At 46.2% G+C, this 12669-nt stretch overlaps 1 protein-coding gene across 13 annotated transcripts in view; it reads left to right on the top strand.

Annotated features, from left to right (window-relative positions):
• Positions 1-12580, top strand: part of map7d3 (MAP7 domain containing 3) — a 39797-nt gene extending 27217 nt beyond the window's left edge. For 12 of the 13 annotated variants that reach the window (XM_069193706.1, XM_069193697.1, XM_069193708.1 and 9 more), the window contains 9 exons: positions 714-949; positions 3283-3418; positions 3874-4054; positions 4422-4526; positions 5993-6046; positions 6453-6519; positions 7028-7256; positions 7545-7834; positions 8427-12580. In XM_069193706.1, the coding sequence (XP_069049807.1) occupies positions 714-949; positions 3283-3418; positions 3874-4054; positions 4422-4526; positions 5993-6046; positions 6453-6519; positions 7028-7256; positions 7545-7834; positions 8427-8434 (1306 nt within the window). In that variant the 3' untranslated portion in view covers positions 8435-12580. The remainder of the gene's footprint in view (positions 1-713; positions 950-3282; positions 3419-3873; positions 4055-4421; positions 4527-5992; positions 6047-6452; positions 6520-7027; positions 7257-7544; positions 7835-8426) is intronic. The other variant, XM_069193695.1, reaches the window with a different exon arrangement.
• Positions 12581-12669: the final 89 nt, after the last annotated feature.

Below are 12669 nucleotides of genomic sequence, written 5' to 3'. Positions count from 1 at the left end.
CCAGTAGTGTACCTGTCTGTGATGAGGTGTCGATTTGAGAATACGGAGAGTAATTCTGACCGGAGGACGGGACGTGAAAGAAAATAATAATAATAATAATAATAATAATAATTGCTTACACTTATATAGCGCTTTTTCTGGACACTCCACTCAAAGCGCTTTACAGGTAATGGGGATCCCCTCCTCCACCACCACCAGTGTGTTACATCCACCTGGATGATGTGACGGCAGCCATAGTGCGCCAGAACGCTCCCCACACACCAGCTATCAGTGGGGAGGAGAGCAGAGTAATGAAGCCAATTCATAGAGGGGGATTATTAGGAGGCCATGATTGGTAAGGATCAATGGGAAATTTGGCCAGGACGCCGGGGTTACACCCCTACTCTTTTCGAGAAACACCCTGGGATTTTTAATGACCACAGCGAGTCAGGACCTCGGTTTTACGTCTCATCCGAAGGACGGCGCCTGTTTACAGTATAGTGTCCCCGTCACTATACTGGGGCATTAGGACCCACACAGACTGCAGGGTGAGCGCCCCCTGCTGGCCCCACTAACACCTCTTCCAGCAGGCCTTAGTTTTTCCCAGGAGGTCTCCCATCCAGGTACTGACCAGGCTCACACCTGCTGAGCTCCAGTGGGGCTGCCAGTTGTGAGTTGCAGGAGAAAAGCAATGTCCCATCTTTGCTTTCGTCTTTCTCCTGTCGCTCTTGCAGGCAGAGTCCACGAAACCGCCCCTCATCTCCCGGCGGAGGTAAACAGCGCCCCCCGTCTCCTCAGCCCTCCGCCACCAAACCGCCCCCCATCCAGCGCCCGGCTCTCACCCCCACTGGGCCTCCCACCCTCCGCAAGAGGGACTCCAAACCCAAAGAGGGCCCCACGGTGCAGCCGGTCACCCCACAGTCGCCCGAGGCCCCGGCCAGTGTGGCCCCCAGCACCAAGACCAAAGAGGGTGAGTGTGGAGCGGCGGCCTCCAGGGGGCAGTGTAGGTCAAGTCCTGGATCCAGCACGAGAAGAAGCATGCAGATTTCGGATTTAATAAAGCACCTTTCCAGAAGACACCCTGAAACACCCCACATAACTGGAAAGCCCAAAGCAGTGGTAAAAAAGGATGTGTAGACAAGAGGGTTTTGAGGCGAGATTGAAAAACATCCAGTTAGTGAGTTGACCTAGTCCCGTCTGGGCTTGGTTCCTACAGTTAGTCAGTGTCCAAAGACACTGGGGGACCTCAGCCAACGTCCGGAGACTGGTCTTGGGGACAGACGGGACAGCTGTATGAAAGCACCAGAGACTGAGCCTGTTAAGATGTTCGGACAGCAGATCACCCCAGAAAAGGGCAGACAAATCGTCTGGGTCCTCGGAAGCCGTGAGGAAGATTTCGAAGCCGGTGCAGATGTTTCGGGAACGTGAACAGAACATGGGGTCTCGGGTTCGGACTTGGGGGCAGTTCTCAGTGCAGCAGTCCAGGGTGGTGTTGAGAAGTGGCAGAATGGTCCTTTGCCCGTGGCCTAACGAGCTCAAGTTTTCCATTTTAATTTGCTATTGTATTCTGCAGTTTAGCATGACGGGAAGTCGAGAAACAGCCCCACCTGCTGCCCTGTTGCATGTATTGCAGAAACCAACTCGGCTACTGATAGTGTCGAAAGGGAGATATTTCTGAGAAGTTATCAGCTGTGCATTTAAACTGCGTTCTGCTTTTAGATTCTGTACCGACGATTGGATTTAAAAAAAAAACAGGTCTGGCTGTGGAGAGGCGTGTGTCCTGAATAGGAAATAGAGCCAGATAGGAGACGCTGATCTTTTTCATCTTTCTACTCACGTACCTCCCTGACTCCCAGCTGACTGCAGATGCTATCTGATGAGACAAAGAACCCTTTATGAATGATAGAGCTGATATTATGAAGGCAGCACCAGTAGTTTTCACATAAAGACAGACTTGAAGCAATCCAGCACAACAGATACAATAGCAGTCTAGCTGAAGTGCCTCGGTTTTTAATTTTTCCCTTTTTCAACGGCTCTTGACATTTCAGCAGAGCTGAGCGTATTCACACCCATTTTTGCAATTCACAGCCATGTTCATTTATAGATGGAGATTAAAATGAAATAGAATTCAGTTAAGAGTCTGGTACGTTTTGCAATCTATTCAAATTGTTTTACTGCAAGCCCACACTTTTATTTTCTCTCTTTTTCATGCAGCATGTGATTCGTAGGAGAAAATGAGTGGAAGTTGATTACTTTTTCTGTAATACAGCCTTAGTCTAATGCAGCAGGGTGCCACCTTGTAGCCTGATCGCATAGGACTTGGAAGCTGGGCCTGGGCAGTTCTGGGATGCAAAACAACCCAGGATGCTTCTGCAAGAGATGTCTGTGGACCTGTAGGCAACAATCTTCCCTCTTGCTTTATTCGAGAAAGTGTTGTCCTTCAGTTGAGATCTTAAACTGTGGTGGGCTTGCTTAGAACGGCCGCTTAAAGCTTCCCTTAAAATTCAGTTGGTGAAGTACTTTCTCGCTGTTTCACCTGATGTGCTGTCAGATCAGATCTGCTTCCACACGAATCTTCACTTAGTCCTGGTCTAATGGAGCTGCCTGAGCAAACGAGACCTGCAGTACAGTGATGGGTAGGGTGGTTCCCCTCCTATCTATACATTGAGATCCCCCATGATGAATATACAGACACACGCAAATATTCATGTCTGTTGCTGGGCTTTTGGTTTTGTCACAATTCACACACCATACATGAAGTAGTCATCATCATCTACGGTTGTCCGACATTGCAATGCCTAGTTCTTTACAAATATTTTTTGCTGTGCCGTTTTATTTACTGTATTGTTTTTTTTTTTTAAGAATGATGAACTTCTGACCTGAAAGGGAAAGCAACAACTAACTGTTTGCCAAATGTTTTGTATCTGATCAGTGTGAGGGAGGGAGGTGCCCTCTGGTATTTCTGTCCTCACTCACTTTTATCTGATTGAGATTTCAAGAGGGCTTTTAATCCAGAGGTTGTTTTGGCCCAGGAAAAGACACTGAGCTGTGAATGACCTGAGGGGGTGCGTGTCCACAGCACTTACTTGCTCTCTCACATGCATTCTTTTTGTTCCATACGTAGAGTAAAAACACTCTTCCTGTTGTGCCTCTTAAAGATAGCACTTTTTAACATTTGTGCGCATAATTGCGGAGAATTTACAGAAACGTACAGACATCGCCAATTAATAAATATAGGTCCTTATATTAATAAGCAAGTAAGATTTAAGATTAATGGCTTTTTTTTTTGTGGACTCGGCACAGACTCCAGCACCAAAGCTATAGCAGGGACCACGTCAGCCGAGGAGGCGGCTAAGATCCTGGCGGAGAACCGGCGCCTGGCCCGGGAGCAGAAGGAACGAGAGGAGCAGCAGAGGCTGCAGAGAGAGGAGGAAGAGAGGTCTGGAAGCCCTTTTTCCCATTGATTTGATCAGTGAATTTGGACGGGTGAAAGCTGACGGATACCATGCATTAATGTCAAGCACTGGACTCGTCGTCCTGTGTTTATATGACAGCCCTCGGGGAGTGTGCTGTGGGCTGGGCGCACATTTCCTATGGCAGCTGCAGGGGTGCAGGCACAGCCTCCTTGGGTTTTCATTCCAGGTCTCCAATGATGACATCAGCATCTACTAGTGCCACCCGTCTGACTAGCGTTGTAGCTTAGTTGGTATGTGACTCTAAAATTTAACCTAACAGGTTCTTAAAGAAGAAGAACCAAAGTTTGAACCTCAGCCGTTTGGCTAAGGGAACCTGTTGCAGACCGCTGCAACTCTGTAAAGCGAGGACTCTGGGAAGCTGATTGTGAACAGCACACAGGCACCCTGACCGAGCCGCTGCTGCTGCTGTGGTCCACAGGCTCCGGAGAGAGGAGGAGAGGCAGCTGGCGGAGCAGGAGCAGGCGCGGCGCGAGGAAGAGGAGAAGCGGCTGGCGGAGGAGAAGAAGAGGGAGGAGGAGGAGAACGCGCGCTTGGCTGAGGAGGAGAGAGCCAGGCAGGAGCTGGAGGAGCAGGAGAGACAGGCTGAGCTGCAACAGCAGGTGTGTGGCTGGGCTTGACCCCTTTTCTTCCTTTCAGTTTCACCTGCTGACACTGTGAACTTGTGCCCCACTGTGAGCTGGTAATGTTCTTTTCTCACACCAGCAGTAAACAGCACAGTTCGAATGGCAAATAGTGCTGGGTCAGTTGTAATTAATAATTCGTTTTATGCTTTTTTGCCATCTTATACCTTAAAGCTGAATTGTTCGTTTTCGTTTTCAGTTTTTGAAAGCTGTGTTGTAAAGCAGAGTTAGGTACTGTTAGTTCTGGGTCACAGAAAGACTGACCGTGCAGGGGCACGGCCCGGTCAGAGCCGGCGCCGGGCCCGGTGCGTGTCTGATGCCGTGTCCTGTCCGTGTCCGTGTGCAGCGAGAGGAGGCCGAGGCGCGGGCGCAGGAGGAGGCGGAGAAGGCCAGGCAGGAGAGGGAGAGGAAGCTGCAGCAGGACCAGCAGGAGCGCATGGAGCGGAAGAAGGTGGGAGGCGGGCCGCCGCTGCAGCCGGGGGGGGCAGTCCTGGTCCTAGAGGGTCTTTCTTCCAACTCGGTGCTCCACATCAGAAATCCGCTCATTGTGGGCCGAATGGGACCAATCTAACAGGTTCTCCCAGCTCTTCAGGTGCTGCTGCTTTGGCGAAACCTGGGAAATCTGCAGACAGGGCAGCCCTCCAAGTCCAGGACTGCCCAGCCCTGCACTACAGACTTGGCTTAGTCTCTTGAATAGTGTCAGTGAAGTAACGGTCCTCATTGACAGCATAGGTATCCATCTCCTGCTGTGTCGTTTCCTTATTTATTAAGTGTAATAGTAGGCACAATGTTTGAAAGCAATATCTCTCTCAGGGTCTGTTCACATTAAGTCAGTTCAGATTTCTGTACCAGTCTCTGGGGTTCCAGCATCACAAGGTGCTTGTGCAGGCGGCTGTTTTAGTCTAACAACTGCAGTATGCACACTGTGCCCTTTGGAGCACACTCCCATGGGCAGCAGCACTCCCCCAGATCCTGTGATCCCCGTTTCTGTCCGTGATGGCTTGTGTGCATCCTCCTGTGGTGTTGGTGCATGTTTTTGCATGAATGAGCTAAACTGAAATTACAGGTCCTCTGTAAGTACTCACATCCTGTAACATCAGTTGATTCACTTGATTCGCTGAATGTGAATGCTTAAGTGCTGAACGGATAGAGAAGTACACATGCCTGCAGCTGTGAAAGATTTAATGCTTTTCAGCTGAGTTTCTTTTCCTGCGGTCGCAGCAGAAGGACGACATTGAATCAAGTGGGTTTCTGCAATTCGGGCAGCGTATTATTAATGTAGGAAAAATGTGGGTAATACTTTAATTGATTCTAAAAAATGCTAAAACTAAGTCCTTCTGAAACATTACACCACATATAATATGCGTACTCCTTTGCAGTCATTTGTGCAAGTGACGTTACAAGCATGTGGTTATTCATAACCGTTTGTAACGAGACATTGTCTCAATCGAAAAACTAAGAGCAGAACTTAATTTTTCTTTATAAAAAATAATAGAAGATGCCATTTAGTGCTTGAGAGCTGACAAGAATGTCTTGCAGATGCAATTAAGTCACATAGGTCCTGGTGTGTTTGTGAATTTTTTTTTGCCGCATGGTTTTTGTTCATGTTATCTTGAGTTTATGAAAGAGTTACGATGGTGTTTTTTAGCCCCATTCAAGTAAAGCAGTACCGAAAAAATCTTCACTCAGTCCCCAAGATATTACATAGTTTTAAAGCCACAGTAGGCATATACAGTATTTCTCTGGCAGTATCGCTGAAAATCAGAAGCAGAAGACTTTTCCCTGCTCCAGTGTGGAGTGGGCCCTCTTCAGGACAGGAGGAACTGCACCTGGTTTGTGTCCCGGAATCAGGAGGTGTCTGTTTCAGCATAGCTTTTCCCTGCAACTTCAGATAATCTTGTCCTTTACCTTCCTTAGAGGATTGAAGAAATAATGAAGAGGACAAGAAAAACGGACCAAAACGATTCAAAGGTACGTTTCACCGACTCGGCCAGGGCTGGCCTGGTCTCGGGCTTGCCGGTGTGGGAGCAGTCTGTGAAAAGGAAAAACGCTTGGCAGGAGTATTCGTTTCCCAATTCGTTTTGGGATGTTTGTCATTAATTGTTATTAATTGGTCCCAAATGCCAGAGTAGGAAAGGAATAAGTAACTGGGGAGAGGAGTAAATCCGCAGCAGGCTTCCCATTCCCTTGTGTCAGATCAGCAATTGTGCAGGAAAGTGGCATACTTTAACAGGGACTCTGGGAAGAGTCTGTGCCCTGCGTCAGTCCTCTGCGCAGATGTGTTCTGCCTCGTTGCTGGTGGGCAGGGGTTTTCCTGCGCGGGTCTGCTGTCTCTGCTGTTGCTCAGCATGTCTGAAGTGTTGTGTATTTTGTGCAGAGAGATGAGAAGGATGTGCAGGATGAGAACGGACTGGAGATGCTGGGCGCAGAAGATGAAACCAAAGGTAAGGTTTATCTTCCTCTTGTCCTCTTTAGTTTCTCTAAACTGTTATTCTTTGTCAGATTATAGTTTTCTGGAACAGACACAGGATGAGGGCTGTCAGACTCCATTCCTGGAGGTGCTATCATCTTCTGTTCTTGCTACAATCTGGGTAGCCAATTAAACAATTAACCTAATTAATATCTTAAGGATTAAGAAAATAATATTCTCAAGGACACAGTTGATTGACTTAGGTGCTTTACAGTTGATTACCCTAAACCGTCAAATCATTAAAGGTACATTTCCCTATAAAGCACCTGGGAGCCAAGTCAGAAGTAATCGAATTATCCAGTTAATTAAATAAAAGACACTGGATCCTCCAGGACTTGAACTTGAAACCCCTGCTATAGAAACAGTTACAACCCATAGCTTTGTTTCGTGCCCTTTGTTTAAAGCCCTGCCTGCCCCCATGACAACTCAGCGCTCAGCTGTAGAACAGGCGTGGTGGTTACTGGAGTGCTAACTGGGTGCAGTCTTCCTGCCTGTCTCTGCAGAGGGAGAGAGGAGCGTGTCGGAGGACTGTGCCGAAGGGGACCCGGATCAGAGCCACCTGGGACGTGAACGCAGCGAGCATGCAGAGAGCACAGCGGGGGACCAGGCAGCCATTACCCCTGGGGAGGTGGAGGAGCTGGAGGGCGTGAACGGGAGGGCAGAGGAGGATGACCAGGAGAACAACAATGGGACATGTCCTGAGGGAGTCAGGTGTGCATTGCTCAGCTCCTGCTGTTCATGTAGCTCTGTCATCTTAGGAATGTGACCTGCCTGGCTGTTCACCTTCAAGAGAAACATCTAGCAGTTCAGCATTGCAGGAATGATAAAATGCCTGTGCCCACAAGAAGTAGATTGAGCAGTTAACTGTCACGCCATTCGTTCATCAGCAGTATTGCTGGAGGAGCCCCACAGGATTCGAGCTCAGAACTGACCTTGTGGGCATCGTGTGACATTGCAAAGCACCCAAGTTTCTTAATTGAGTGTCTGTGTCTGTTTCAGTTTGGTGCCTGAAGCCCAGCCAGTGGATTCCTCGTTTGTGCACGTTAATGAAGACTCCAAAGTGGGGCTGCTGCCCAATCTCAATGGGAAGTCCAGCTCCTGGAGCTTTGAGGAGCTCATAGATCTGGGAGTCCACTCCAAAACCACACTAATTACTGTAGACGCCATTAATGCTGATGACTGTAACCAAAACCTAATAGATGCTGCAGGCATTCCTGACGGACCTAGAGTGGCATTTGAAGACAAGGCTGCAGTGACCTCATTGAGTAAGCCCATTGAAGCCGTTTCAGGTAATCCTAACGTAAAATTTCTAATTCATCATTTAATTTGCGGAAAGATTTTCATGTTTATTTTGTTGAGAACTGGGCGTCCTGTTGGCATGCTCTTAGCAGCAGTGCAGTGGGAGGCATGGAAGATGCCTTAATGATCCCAGTGGTGTTGGTCATGAAAGCTGTCATGTTAGAAGACTCAGGCAGTGAAGCTGCTTTGTTGCAAAGCCAAAGATGCTCATTTTAATCTACAGATCACTGTTTTACCAAGATTAACAATTTTCCTTTGCATGCGTCTCTGACACACTTATGGCAGAGGATTATACTGGTGAAATTGATGTAGCATGGATGAAAGTCTTTATTACAATATTGCAGCCTCAATTAGTTCATTATGTTTTTGGTAGATTAAAGGTTTCATTATTAATATATAGGGACAGAGGTTTAAAGCCAAATTAATCTATCCTTTTACATGTGAAAAGTGTGAAGAAATGGACCTCTCGGTGAACAATTCATTAATTAATTTTTACCCGAGATGAGCGAGGAAGGCGTGATTGTGATGGGTTCCTTGCTGTTGTACTGGAACTGACTGTCCCTTTCCCTCCTGCGCCTGCAGACATGTGAGAGGGGGAGAGGGGGCGCCTGCAGGTCTGTGATTATTGCACTCCCGGAATCCTGTCTTGTACTGCTCCCTGAAGGCCTTCTGGTCCGAGACGAGCTGCTTTGACCGAGAGAGAGAACTGCGACCGCGGCGGGCGAGCCAGAGAGCACACGTGGAAACACTCGAAAGGAATGTGGATTGCTAACTTTGCACCTCAAAGAAAAAAAAAGTTAAAAAAAGCTTCAGGGAAAAAAATATTCCTTCATTTTGCTCTGCTTTTTGTCTTAGACAATTAAGTCTCATCTTAACATGAACTGAGTCTTTTTTTTTTTAATTGTGGGGTTGCATGATCATATTTATTTTATCTGGCTTCTGCACATTGACTGTTCTGTTCCCAGGCTTCTCCGTCCAGATTTCTGTGGGGGGGTGGGGTTGCCTTCTGTGTGGTGTGAGACATCGTAGCTGAGCCCCGAGAAGTTTTAAAAAGCCAGTGGCTCTTTCTTAGGCAGGTTAGTCCTGCGGTGGAGGAGCTCGCTTAGGGGCTTGAGGGTTTCGCCCTGAGCGATGACGATCTGAGAAGGGGGTTCCCAGCCCTGACCCCCAAATCCCACCTTTTTTTTTCCCAGCCAAGCTCTTAACTGGACCCTTAACGTTGGCTCTGAAATGTGACAGATAAACGTGGTCGACCTCCAGCACATTTTGAGAAGGAAACCTGCAGAGGAGTCGATGTTATTCCGATTATTGGACCGGTGTTAAGGGTTCAGTTGTGCAACTGAGAGCTCGGCTGAAATGGAAACCAGCAGGACTGGGGGTGCCCAGGACCAGTGGTGGGAAGCCCTTGTGCTACGAGATGAAAGCATGTTGCTCACGCCTTGGGAAGATGGGCGTCTTCTGTCTCCCAGTCTCTTTCTGCCTGTCCACGCCCAGACTTTCCCTGGATTATCGTCTCTGGCTGGCTTGAGCAGGTGTAAGTGCAGGCCTTGTCCCTCCCTCTTGCCCCCTCAGGGCAGTAGAGCATGTGTAGAGGATTGACATCTCTTTCAGACGGTGTCTGCGTCATAACTACGGCTCTGGTAAGCATGTTTGCTTGATCAGTTGTTAATCACAACTGCAAACTCTGATACAGGTTCTGAGTTCATTGTAAGTGATCCAGAAGCCATGGCTGATGGAGGTGTGCTGCTTTGTCCTTCTTGATCTGAACAGACCTGTAGTCCAGCCTGGCATTAGCTCAATGAAACATCTCCTATACTGTATAAAGGTAGTGGACCTTGGCCATGGCATTTCACAGCTGTGGGATGTAAGGTTTGCTAAGAGGTCACTGCTAAAACTAGAATTCACACGAGAAAATGTTTTATTATAATAAGAACAGTTGCCAATACTTTCCGAAGTCTGAAGGATTCAACCTTATCAAAACTAGTGCTTGCGTTTGACAAGGTTTTCCAAATAAGATTCTCTTCCCTGGAATATGGTCTGGCTGTTTTGTACCTGTAGGTTTCCTTGTACTGTTTATTGATTGTATATGACTAGTCAAATATTTTTTTTAATTCTAATTTAATTGCATTTTGACAAGAATAAACATAGCAGCTGGTAATATCTGCATGAACACCAACCTAAGGCAATTAAACAGAATGCGACGATGATTCAATGTTATTGTTGAGTGTCTTTGCACAGTCGGGCGATTTTTATTTTCTTCCCGACCCTTCAGTGTGGCTGGAGTCCAGGTGGTAGAATAGGGTTCTTCTGGGGCTGCGGCTCACACTTATGAGGCTTCATCCTGCTCTCAGGGGGCTTCAGAGTGTGGCTGTTTCAATATTAATGTTGTTACATGAATTTTTTAGTATTATTATTATTGTAATATTTCTGCACTAATGGGTAGAAGACACTCAGTCCTTACAAGATTACAATTTCAAATTTTACTCAATTTTAAGGAAATATAATTTGGCTTTTCATATTTATATATTACAGTATATTTCTTCATATTGTACGTTTAAATATTTTATGATGTAATCAGTATTAGGCCATAAAGCCATTTTCTTCTTGTGGGAGTGTTAGTTTAAAACATTGTTACTGTACATTTTTTGTTGCATCTTCAAACGCATACCTTTCTGGGTAGATGTTAAAGCCAGTCTATTGTTTCTTTTTTGTGAAGATTTTGTCCTACGATGTAAACTTCTTTTAGGATTTTCAAGAGAATCATTTTGATTTAAAACAATTGAATCTCTGAATCCGTGTGCGCATAATGATAACAGATCTTTGTAAATGAATTTTATTTGGCATCAGGGATTTTGGCCTCCTTGCTGAGGCCAGACTGCAATTTCTGATCTAATTTTAGGAGGAAATAAAAGTACTTTTACTCATAACGCCTGTCAGGACGGTGAGAGATTATGCACTTTGGGAGGGTCTGTGAGATGGGCGATTTTGACGTTTGTCATAAATTGTCTGCCTGATGTGGAAGAGGGCGTGAGAGATGTTGGGGGTGTGTCTGCCTTGCTAGTCTCCGCCAGTCTTCAGTGCTTCCCTCTTCCTAGAAGTGTTTGAAGATGTGTGGGGTCCTGTCAGGTTGGTAATTCGGTTATTGCACGTACAAGAAACTGCCTGCAGACATACTTTGGCTGCTGGTTACTGTTTGGCAGCCCTGTTTTGAAAAGGCTCATTAAACTCCTCATCACATATACAGTATGTATACACAGTGAGGGAGCGAATTTGGAGTTTATGATTAACACAAGTGTCTTTCTTCTCCGGTGGTTGTGGTTGGGAGTTTTGGCGTTATTTTTAAGGAAAGAAAACCTCGCGCGATTCCTTTATTCACCTTGCGGCCGAGCTGCAGCTGATCCATTTAAGCTCCAGGATTCGCTGGTAGCTTTTTTTTTTTCCCCCTACTTGAGAACATAGGAAGGGTTTGCTGGCTTATCAGCCTGGCTTGCAAGCTGTGAGAAACGGCAGGACGCTACGTGGATAAGTCTGTCTTGGAAGCATGCATTCACAGAAGGGTAAGCGTCTTGAGGGGGAGTTCTTCATGTTGCACAGAACACTTTAATTGAAGGGTTACAGACACAAATTACTACCTTGCCTCCGAGCTAGTGGCAGTGTTGTGACATCAAGCTGTCTAGTTTCTCATTCCCCTAGTGGGCTACAGTAGAATAAACACTCTCATATCTGTGTGATGCCTTAGCAAGCCAGCTTCTGCTGTTATTTTGATTTGTCTGGTTATACGCCTGTAATACCTTCAAGCTGTCGTTGAAGTGCTTGTACTTACAACAGATCTGCAGCTGGCAGAGTAACTTTTTTTATATTTTTTAGGTAAATTTGTGGATCCTTTTATTCCAGGTCATTGTTGGGAAGTAATTAAAGTGCATTTGAGTAGGTTTTGTGTCCTTTGTGTTTATCGTACATCAGATTGCCTCAGACGTTTGTATTTTTATATATATATATAAAGAAGCCCTTGGCTCTGTACAGATTTTAGCGTTGAGTGATTGTGTGGCTTCAGTTACTGTAAGGAAAGGGAAAGGCAGTGGGGTTTAGACAGCACTAGATGTCACTACAGTACAGGAACTCCGCAGTTAGGAGCATCCCCCTTTCTTTGGAGTCCTTGTTCTTGGGAAACAGGATTTAAGATAAGCCAGTTCAAGGAGGCTAATGGTTTGTTTGTTTGTTTTTTCTTCCCACCCCCACATCTTTTACAACAGCCTTTGTCATCAGACTGCTTTAACACAGATTGTAAAGCTTGGCCTAATCTGCTGTGAATAGTTCTTTTTGTACTTCAGAGTAAGGGTGACAAGACCGTTCTTGTTTTTCCGGTTTCCTCGGTTCTTGAGTGTGTTGCCTATTTGTCAGACTCTGCCTGTGCGGCATGCTGCTTAACTAAGCACACATTTGTCTTACTGGAAAGCAGTTTGTTTCACATATGGAGTAACTGTTAATAATCCCAAAACGTTGCAATGTTTTAGAATAGAGCAGTGCCTTAGGTTGAAAATAGGCTGCGTATTTTTGTAAAAACAAAAAGCTTATCCTGGCCATGACAATCATTTACTAGTGAATTGGGCTCTGAAGATAACGTTAGTCGGGAGCTGTGCATTTGTGCTTCAATGCCTGTCCACAGCATATTGTAAATACATCTCAAGTGTACTGATATAATATGAACTGTTTAAATAAAGTTTTGCAAAATAAAATTCGGGAATGTGTCCATTGTGCGTCTTCGCTGTTCCAGATAACTTCCCTCTAGGGTTTGCCGTCGCTGGTGTTACACGTATGTCAGGAC

Source organism: Lepisosteus oculatus, chromosome 8 (assembly GCF_040954835.1).
Source record: "Lepisosteus oculatus isolate fLepOcu1 chromosome 8, fLepOcu1.hap2, whole genome shotgun sequence".
Taxonomy (NCBI): Eukaryota; Metazoa; Chordata; class Actinopteri; order Semionotiformes; family Lepisosteidae; genus Lepisosteus; species Lepisosteus oculatus.
The sequence above is the reverse complement of the archived record's forward strand: the minus strand, read 5'-3'. Positions and strand labels throughout refer to the sequence as shown.